This window comes from Eurypyga helias, unplaced genomic scaffold (genome assembly GCF_000690775.1).
Source record: "Eurypyga helias isolate BGI_N326 unplaced genomic scaffold, ASM69077v1 scaffold49356, whole genome shotgun sequence".
Lineage (NCBI taxonomy): Eukaryota > Metazoa > Chordata > Aves > Eurypygiformes > Eurypygidae > Eurypyga > Eurypyga helias.
The window spans coordinates 1-10,132 of NW_010255649.1; the positions used below are offsets into that span (position 1 = coordinate 1).

Sequence of the window (10,132 nt, forward strand, 5' to 3'; positions counted from 1 at the left end):
GGAGCCCCGAGGCCTGGGCAGCACGGAGCCCCGAGGCCTGGCAGACGTTGCATAAGGCCGGGGTCGGGTGGAGGGGACCGGGGGGCGCTGGCCGGGCTGCAGGCCCGCGGCCCAGGCCGAGAGCTGGCACCGAGGGGCACTGACAAGCTGCTTCTGTTGCGTTGCAGGGCTCAGGATGGACTTTCTGACACTCTTCTTGATTTACTTGTGCTTTGTTCTCACTACTACTGGTCTGCTCTGCCTCTGCTCGGGAAGGAAGGAGGGCTTCCTCGCATGGGGTGTCAGCGGTGCAAGCCAGGTAAAGAACCGACCTCTCAGAGTAATGATCAGCTCCCGTCGTCGTCAGGCCTAGCTTGTTGTCCCAAAATTAGTGCAACTGCTGTGTTTCTCCTTCCTAAGACATGCTAGTTAGAGTGATTATACGGTTTAGTTATATTTTGGGCAGGGGTGTGGATCTGCCTGAGGGCAGGAAAGCTTTTCAGAGGGAACGGGGACAGGCTGGATCCATGGGCCGAGGCCACCGTGTGAGGGTCAACAAGGCCAAGTGCTGGGTCCTGCATTTGGACCACAACAACCCCCAGCAGCGCTCCAGGGAGGGTTTAGATTGGATGTTAGGAAAAATTCTTCACAGAAAGAGCTGTTGGGCATTGGAAGGGGCTGCCCAGGGAGGCGGTGGAGTCACCATCCCTGGAGGGATTTAAGGGGCATTTAGATGTGGTGCTCAGGGACATGGTTTAGGGTGGACTTGGCAGTGCTGGGTAAATGGTTGGACTTGATGATCTTAAAGGTCTTTTCCAACCTAAGCGATTCTATGATTTCATCCTGTTTTGGCAACTGCTCTCCAGTCAGTGCTCTCTGGGGTTGGAAGCAGAAATAGGCTTCCTTTCGGCTGCCCAAGCAGGCAGTAAAACACCATTTGCGCCTTGCAGCCCTGCGTGTGCCAGCCTGGCTGGCTGCAGTCACCGTGGGCAGCAGTGAGCATGGAGCTTCTCACGAGGCTGCAAGGACCTTGTTTGGTGACACCGTAACACGTCACCTTTGAGAAGTGAAATTAATGAGGCCCCAGCATTTGCAGTCGTATGGTATTTGCTGCTTGCATTAAGAGGAAGAAGGTGGGGGGAGGTTTGGGAATTGAAATAGAGAATTAGAACTGGTAGCACATTTTTTAGGAGAAGCTCTTTAGTGTGAGTCTGTAATAAGGCTGCAGACTGTTGTTTCCTAGGAAGGGGGGAGGAATGAAGAGCTTTATAAGAGGATTAAGAATTGGCATTTTATTGTAAAAACAGGGAATGAATTGAAAAGGCACGAGATTATTTTTATGTCTGGGCTGTGCCTGAATGAAGAAGGAAGAAAAAAAGGGGTAGCATTCTTGGAAGGGTAAGGATAAGAGAATTATCATTCAAATTGTGACTCATACTTCATGCTGTTTACACCAGGCTGAACAGACTTTCATTTTTGTTACTACTGTTATGCTTCCTTTGATTTTGCTGTGCAGACACGCAGATCACTGTGCAGAGAGTTTGTTATTTTCCCACCTTTTCAATAGCTATTTCTATGAAACGTGTAACCATCAGCCGCTGAATTACTGCGGTGATGCAAAGTCACCCTCTGGAGAACTGTAATCAATACTTTTACACGTGAAATAAATACAGATAATCCTAAACAGTTTCTCTAGACACTGCATTTTAAATGAATTTCTGACTAATTGATGCAGTGTATAAGCCTGGGGTCTGTTGAAATGGTTTGACTGCTCCCCTGTGGGACCCTTTATTCATTGTGAGCGATGTGAAATGATGAACTTGCACAGAGCACAGCTGTTTCTAGCTCGGTGGCCAGTCAGCTTCCACCCCCTCTGTCCGTCCTCCTTGCTGCCGCGGTTGTATCCGTTGCACTGGTCTCCTCGTTCCCTCATCGCTGCGAGCACAAAGCGTATCTGGAAGAGCCGTTTGCCTTGGTGTAAGGAGCGGCTGAGATCCTTTCTAGTTATGTTCCCTGCTGCAGTGCACAGCCTCTTCTTCACCAAGACTTGTCACTTGAGCTGCTGGTACGAGGCATGCCAATTAAAAGAAAAATATTTAACATCTTCTCAACTCTCCATATGCTTTTTGCCTTCTGGTCTTTCACATCTGAGACAAGAAGCTCTCGCTGCATATTTTCATTCCGTGTCAGCTAGAAATAGGCTCGCCTGCTCTAATTCCTGCAGCACCGAAGGAGCAGCGCGTTGCTATAGAGATCCGCCGCCTGCTGCACGGCAGAGTCCGGCAGTTCCGCCGTCGCAGGCTGTTGCTCAGGGTGTCACCGGTTGAAGACCGGCAGTTTTCTTCACGGTGTTTGGCTGGTTTTGAAGCGGCTGTTAGGTAGACATGGAGTTACCAGACTGGATCGTAGCTGTAGCTGAAGAAACTGGGGATTTTTTGGTTTTGGTGGGGTTTGTGTGGGTTTTGGTTGGGTTGTGGGGTTTTTTTTTCCTTTTTCTGGAGGGTAGCAGGCTTTATCCCTTCCCTTCTCTCCGCTTGCATCTGTCAGATGTCCTGGTGAAGCATATTGTAGTTCAGAAATGGCTCAGTTCTATCCCCTGCTTAACCAGTTACCCAGACTATAACCCGCCATAAGCTCCTTAGAACTTTCACATGTTAACCCAGATACGTTTGTGCCTGTTGGGCTCCTGAGAACATGGAACCTCACGCCAGCTTTGAAAACCCCAGCACCATGCCTGCCTGTATTCTTGGGAGCTCAGATGCCCCTGAAAATGCGCTTCCTGCCCAGTGGTGTGGCTACAGTGATGTGTAACTGAGGGGTTGGGTGAAGTGGGTTTGTTTGCACGTTTCCCAAGGCAGAAGCGGTGTGCAGTTCAACTAACACAGTGTTTTCATCTGCTTCAGGTACTGTCACTTGTAATCCCCACACAGCTCCAGAGAGCGACCCAGAGGGTGCTTCACAGGCTCTTCCACACCAGGTATTACACTATTTTTTATTTATGCTTTTGACCTTTCACCATCAGTTTTACCCTTAGATCTTCTCTGTTCATTAGGGGTGCTTGTCAGGGATTACAGATTCCCTCCAAGGATTGCCACGCTGTTGTCGTTCTGGTCCTTGCTTGCTGTAGAGACGATGCTACCCTGGAACATTTAACATATTGACAGACAAAGATAATGTGGCTCAGTAGCTCCCAGTGTAACAGATGTTGGTCACACTGGTGGGAGGCCACAGCTGTGTGAGAATGACAACAGACTCTCTGGCAGCTGCAGACTGGGTTTAGACAGAACTAGTGATCCCCCTCCTCTCCCTCCAATCCCATGAGTCTTAGCCTGGATGTCCAGGTGGCTCAAGGGGAAGCTGCACAGCTGCTAGTGTGCCGCCTGCTGCGTTAAGGTGAATTTTGTAGCATCCTGTAAACTTTGGTGCTTTAGGATTTGCTTCGGGAATGATTCAGATCCCTTTCCTCTGGGGGCAGCAACTCCAGTATGACAGACGCTTCAGGGGCGTAACATCTGCAGCTGTTGAGCATGTGCTGCAGTGGATTTGTTGCCTGCTGTGCAGATCCTGTGCTGGTAACACGGCCCAAGGGAGAGTGGTTACGCTGTCAGATGTGCCGTCAGCAGCAGAGCAATTACCCGACGAGCCTGGTCACTGCCGTTGCTGGAGGCACTTTGATCCTCCACGCACACCCTTCGACTGTCACTTCGTTCAGGCAAGAGGGTTTTCAGAAGCCCAGCGAGACACAGGGCTTGAGGGTGTCTTCTTGTAGCCCTGCAGTTGAGAGGAGACTGCAGGATCCTGTGGGATTGCACACGGAAGTGGCAGAGGAGAGAGCAGTAGAGGAGAGCTTGTCTGCAACAGATGTCCCGCTGTAGTAAAATACACATCACTAGTTAGTTCAAACTTGTAGTAGAAGTCCAGCAGACCGGTGTACAATGCAGAGAATTGCGGTAAGAGAGCTTTGCTCGGTCCTCTGAGCACCTATGTGCCAGGCTGCTGAGGGTTGCTGCTCGGTATGATGCATCCGAACCAACCTGCGTGCCAGGCACTTGTGCCACGTGCCCCGCAGAAGCTCTGCGCTGCGGACAGGCTGGGTCTAGTGCTCGCCTCCTGCCACGCTGATTTCCCAACAGCTGCTCAGATTATCACTGGAGGTTTAACATTACCTTTCACTGGGGTTTTCTTTGCTTTCAGAGCAGCACACAGCAACGCCTTCTGGCAGCATGTGTCTGTGCTGTGGCATATTTTGTCAGGGCTGAGGGTGCTTTGTACTTCACTGTTACAAAAACAATCCAAAGGGCATGCCAATAATGGAAGTGAATTTAGCTGGCATATTTAAGGAGTGTATGTGGAAAGAAGAGAAGGAGAAGCCATTGGAAGGAGAAAACACTATTAATATGCAATCCATGCTGGCCTGAAAACCTAAAAGAGGTGTCTCCTTGCATTTGGAAAGTGCTGCTCACCTCTGAGTGTACTTGACCTGTTAATCAGGATGCTGAGTATTAAATAGACTGTCCCCTTTCTGTTACAGGAGCCGTTTGTTTGTTGTCCTGCACATAGCCCTGCAGGCTGCAGTGTATGGGGAGTACACATGGGAAGTGTTTGTTTACTGCTGGGAGCTGCAGTTCCACCTCCTCCTCCTGCTCCTGCCCTACCTGCTGCTGGCTGGGAACGTGGGCTGCTTCATTCTCTGCTCCCGTGCCAATCCTGGTACGTTCATGCTGATGGAGCTGTAGCTGTTGGAAAACGGGACTAAAAAATGTTGCAGGCACCGTTACTTTTGCTGTTTTTCTTGTTTCTTTTGCAGGTATAATAACAAGATCGAATCACGCATCGTTGGTTAAGATTTATCCGTATGACGGTGTGTTATTTCAGAAGGGCACCGTGTGTCCTGTGTGCGGCATGGAGAAGCCAGCCAGATCAAAACACTGCAGTAAGAACCTTCACTTCCTTGATAAGCATGACAGCAGTGCTCTCCCAAGTTAATTCTCCATCAGTAACTGCAGTTCCCACTACATCTTTTGTTATCCAACCTGATGCCCATGGGGTTTTGGTTGTTTTACTGCGGTCCCAGATCACCGCTGCCCCTTGCCCATCCATAGACCTGTGTTGCTGCTTTTTCTTCTTGCAAAAGTTACCGGTTCCGAGAGGTTCGTTCTGGGTCAGGGACAGGCAAGCTTCTGAGCACCTTAGGAGTTCAGTGAAAAATTACCACCTGCCGAGATATGAGTTCAGGATTTTGTGTTGCTCTTACACAATTTGCTGTTCTCATCCAAAATAAAGCTGGGAGCTACAGTCTCTCCCGTTTGTACGCTCTGCTAGGCAGGACTGTCGGAGGTACCTAAGTCTGAGCTTCAGTCGTGGTGAATGAAGAGGAAATGAGCTGTATGTCTTTGTTTTCAGTGTTGGGGTTTTCATGATAGTGCAATTGAAATTAATGTATTGGCTTAAAAAGCTGTCAGCTAAAACATGACCGTAATTCTCTGATTTTCTCAGATGCAAACCCATCCTGAGCTGTGTAAAAATCCCATTGTTTACTTGCATAACTGTCTTCTCACTCCTTCCTCACCAGGTTTCTGCAGCGTCTGCGTACATCGTTTCGATCACCACTGTGTCTGGCTCAACAACTGCATCGGGGCCTTCAATGCAAAGTACTTCTTTCTTTACCTCTTCACGCTGACTGCCATGGCTGCAGCTGTTGCGGTCATCACGGCGGCGTTCCTCGTCCGGGTGGTGCTGCTGTCAAACATGATGCAGGGGAGTTACGTTGACGACCGAGGACAAGAGCGCCCTGTCGAGATGCTCTTTCTCATTCAGGTAGGTGTATGCCGTCTGGATTACCAGCTTATGGAAAGGGTTCTCTCGGTCTTGGCTTGCGGGAATCTTGTAAGTCGACCAGATCTCACAGGCAGGGTGTGGACAGACTGCAGGGGTTTTACCAACGTTATGCAGCTAATTAAGTTTAGAAAACTGCCATTGCAGAATACTGCAAAAATACGGGGTTTTTCTCACAGCACCTCGTTCCGCTCTCCCACTGGGCTTTTCAGCCTGGAGAAGGGAATGCTCCAGGGAGACCTTAGAGCCCCTTCCAGTGCCTGGGGGGGCTACAAGAAAGCTGGGGGTGGGTTTTTCCAAGGGCAGGGAGTGACAGGACAAGGGGTAATGGGTTTAAACAGAAAGAGGGAGATTGAGATGGGACATCGGGAAGGAATTCTTCCCGCAGAGGGTGGGGAGGCCCTGGGACAGGTTGCCCAGAGAAGCTGCGGATGGCCCATCCCTGGAAGTGTCCAAGGCCAGGCTGGATGAGGCTTGGAGCAACCTGGTCTGGTGGAAGGTGTCCCTGCCCATGGCAGGGGGTGGGACTGAGTGGGCTTTAAGGTCCCTCCCCACCCAAACTGTTCTGTGATTCTTTGGATTTCTGTCTCCAGGCTGCTTTCACTCAGCAGATCTGGCTCATAATGACTTTACATTCCAGTGACCATCTACGGTAGCAACATTTAGGAAACAGTTGACAATCCTTGAGGTATCTTCATGGAGATGATAAAGCAGGACCCTACTACCCTGGAATTTAGCTACCTGAATATTATCTGTCACATGCAAGCGAAGGGTGACTTTGAGTCTCTCCAGCACTTGAGTCATTTGCATTCCAGTCCCCTCATCCCTTTCTGCACTGTGGCAGTGAGGCGATAAGCAGTAAATGCGTTATCTTTTCCACATCCTAGACAGCAGATGGTTCAGCCTTGGACTCTTATCAAGGGATCTTGGTCAGGGAATGGTGGTGTGTTTGAGAGGTTAAATTCCGGTATTGGAACTTAACTCAGAAAAGAGCTGCTCAAGCTGTATCATGTCAGCAAAACCTGAAGGTGTACCAGATTGTAGCCTCTTCATTTGGCAGTTTGTTTTCAGTTGATCTGCATTAATCATTTTTATAATTAAAATAAATTACAAAAAAGCCAAACAAGCAACACTCCAGTATGAAATACAAACATTCAGGGGTAGATGGGTGTTAACACTCCAACTCTTTCTCTCAGTTACTATTTTCTTTCTTTGCAGCACCTTTTCTTGACTTTCCCGAGGATCGTCTTCATGCTGGGGTTTGTTGTGCTTCTCACGCTCGTGCTGGGTGCCTACTCCTGCTTCAGCCTGTATTTGGCCTTCACCAACCAGACTTCCAACGAGTGGTCGAAATCCAGGAGACACGGGTGTTCCCGCCATCAAACATTGCAGCCTCACGGCAGTCGAGTTGGCTACAAAAACATTTATTCTAAAGGAATCTGGATGAATTTCAAGGAAATCTTTAAGCCTCCTACGGTGTTGGAAAGAAAGAAGAAAACATGAAGATGTTACATTTTTAAATGTTGCACAAGACTGTTTGGGGCTTTGATGCCCCAAACAACTTGTGTGGAAAGGTGACTGGATTTAAATGAAGTGTTTGGGAAGGACGTTTTCACAAAGCAGTCTGCAGAAATCTGGAGTTATCCCAGTGGTCTGTAACACCGCTCGTACCGGCCGTGGCCCGTTTGTCTTCTCGGAGTCGCAGTGCAGCAGCCAGCAGTAGTAGGGCTGCCCTCAGCTGGAGAACACGTACACAGGGAACTGGGGGTTTTTGGGATGACTGTTCGTATGCTGCATTACACTGCTGTCTGATTGGCAAACCGAGTTCCTGAGTCACTTTGGTACATCTTAAGTAGGTCTTCCTGCAGGATACTTCATGGGAATACAGCGACATCACACATGTGAAAGCGGCCAACATCTGAATGCACGCGCTTGTCAACTATTCCCGGGTTTTTACCCCTGCAGGGAAGTGGTAACTGCGTTCAGCTGGGAGTTACTATCGTCAGCAGTGTTCTGATTAGCAGAGCACTGTTTAAGGTACTGCACTTGGTGAGATCTCCGAGGTTGAGCTTAGTCCTCTTGTTTCCTCGTCAGAGGGACCAGGAGTGAATTTCCTGGCATGGAAAGGTGAGGTGGGTCCATCTCGCTGAAGAGTCCTTTTCTCTGGGTGTGCTTGCAAGGGAGGAGCCATCAAAGCTGCAGTGGAGCTTCACCTTTTTGTGAGTACCCGTTTGGCAAGTGTAACTCTTTACTGTTAACAGTGTGTTGAATAGGTTGCATGTATTTAGCTGGAAAAGGCCACCATTACTAACAGAATCTCACTAGAACCTGCATAAACCCTCTTCTACTGCAAATTTGTAGTAGTGTGGAGCACCTTGATTTCAGAAAGGAAACTACAAGTGCTACTTCTCCCTACCTGCTGTTCTCTTTCGTGATACCTGTTTTCAGTTTGTGGAGAATAAGGTGCTGTTTCAGCCTTAGAGCCATGAAAACCGTGGACCTGGGGACAAAATTTCAGCATCCTGGAAAGGGCATCAGAAATTTGGTATCGAGCTCTGGACATAGAGGTCCTGGCAGGTTCCACATGTAATCCTTCCAGCCTTTCTGATCTTTATCGCGTCGATACATCCGATCACAGCAAGGTCTCGGGCAGCTCTTCGTGGGTTGGGCGCTTGGGGATGGTGTTGAGGCTGTTTCTCAGGCTGCCCACGTGCAGCCACTGAACAGGCCACTTCAAACACAGTCTTCCCCATCCGTACAGGGATTTCCCAGGTGAGCACTGACCAGTGCTTCCCTTGGTGTCCCTCAGAAAACCCCTCCGCCTTAACAGCGGGAGACAAAAGTAAACGTAGAGCTCTGTGATCCCTCTAGCCGGGATCACTTGGAAGATCTCCAAGGCGTAGGTGTGCTGGCTGCTCGGAGGCGTTTGTTTTGGGAGAAAGAGCATGTCTGACTTGCCCAAGGGTGAAGGTTTCCTAAGCACGACATAAGTGGCCCTTTTCTCCTTCTGTTTGCATGATAATCAAGCAGAAATTGCAAAGTTCCATATAGTAAGAACTTTAAATAATTTTATTTTTAGAAATGTGTTTATTTACATGCCGAATCTGTACAATATGCAATTAAAAATCCATATATGTTTTTTAAAAACAAAACAAACCCCATATACAGTATGGCTTTCCACACCAACAGGCCAGCTCTGGGAGCGGCCTGGCTGGCATTGCAAGGGTACAACGGCGCGTTCTCTCGTAGACCAGTACATAAGGCTACTTGTCCAGGGTATAAAAGAAAAGAAAAATACTGCAGTACCATGCCTCAGGAGGACTAAGGTAGTGAGCTTAAAGGCATGAAAGTTTGAGTGGTGGCGAGTGGACACCAGAACTCCTTAGGTTTGGTTTTAAATGCATATGATTAAGTCATCTCCCGTGAGACCCTACGTCCTTGCTTCACTTTCTGATTCCTTTTAAACCTAAACACCAGAACTCTGCTGTCCTGGGGCCAGAGGCAATTGCTTTGCAGAGGACTGATCTTTATTTGAGGCAGCTGCATAGAATACTGAGGCTGTCAAACACGGCCTGTTGATCACTTCCCCAGTATAACCATGCAGAGGTTTTATCTGTTCTCCCCACTTTAAACAGAAACCATCCTGCTGAGCCACTTGCTCACAGCAGCATCTCTCCCTTGCTCTCTGAACAGCTACACTGGCAAACCTAGGGCTGATCAAATTCCCCAAACTGGGGAAAAACAGTAAGTTTTGCATTAACGTCAGCCACTGGGCCCATGCTGTTCGTTACACAATCACAGTCTGAACTTCCACCTCCCCCTCCTGGGAGGCGATCACAAACTCTCCCGCATGTTCCATTATTTCAATGTCCTCGGATGCCACCATCGTCACCGTTGCTTCTTCCGTCTCGATGCTCCCCTCCGTAGTCAGCACTGCTCCTTCTCCGATGGCGGAAGCCAGCGTCATAGCGACCTGCTCCGTCAGGCTCTCGGGCGTCGCGATGGTGATAGTGTCCGCAGCGTCGGTGGCTACTTCGGAGTTCTCTGCCACGGTGACGTTCTGCACAATGATCTGGTGACCGGAGTTTGCTTGATTCACTATTTGTTGCACAACCTTCATAATGTGGCTGTCTACCTACATGGAGAGGAAAGCGGCCACGTTATTGCTCTGCGTACAGGACAGTTACCATCGCCACCAGCCGGGCAGCTCAGCAAGCAGCATTAATTCCAACGTCCTCTCAAGTTCTCATGGCCCCGAGAGCAGCAGACTCCTACAACACAGCGCTCTGACTGCGGGAACCGTTATTTCCAGCCTTCA

At 49.2% G+C, this 10,132-nt stretch overlaps 2 protein-coding genes across 2 annotated transcripts in view; one reads left to right on the top strand and one right to left on the bottom strand.

Annotated features, from left to right (window-relative positions):
* Positions 1-175: 175 nt before the first annotated feature.
* ZDHHC4 (zinc finger, DHHC-type containing 4) lies at positions 176-7,317 on the top strand. The gene is made up of 6 exons (XM_010153374.1): positions 176-298; positions 2,883-2,956; positions 4,511-4,689; positions 4,787-4,912; positions 5,552-5,796; positions 7,033-7,317. Exons 1-6 carry the CDS (start codon positions 176-178, stop codon positions 7,315-7,317), a joined length of 1,032 nt encoding a protein of 343 aa, XP_010151676.1.
* Positions 7,318-9,513: 2,196 nt separating this feature from the next.
* The window catches only part of E4F1 (E4F transcription factor 1), a gene marked incomplete at its 5' end in the record, with an annotated part of 7,776 nt that continues 7,157 nt past the window's right edge, over positions 9,514-10,132 (bottom strand). The window contains one exon of the mRNA XM_010153375.1: positions 9,514-9,949. Within this exon, the coding sequence (XP_010151677.1) occupies positions 9,602-9,949 (348 nt within the window). The remainder of the gene's footprint in view (positions 9,950-10,132) is intronic.

Excerpts from the sequence above, each read along its gene's own strand:
- ZDHHC4 (XM_010153374.1), top strand. The coding sequence starts at position 176 with ATGGACTTTCTGACACTCTTCTTGATTTACTTGTGCTTTGTTCTCACT. Across the intron at positions 2,957-4,510 it reads CACAGGCTCTTCCACACCAG|GAGCCGTTTGTTTGTTGTCC; the intron begins GTATTACACTAT and ends TTTCTGTTACAG. Across the intron at positions 4,913-5,551 it reads AGCCAGATCAAAACACTGCA|GTTTCTGCAGCGTCTGCGTA; the intron begins GTAAGAACCTTC and ends CTTCCTCACCAG.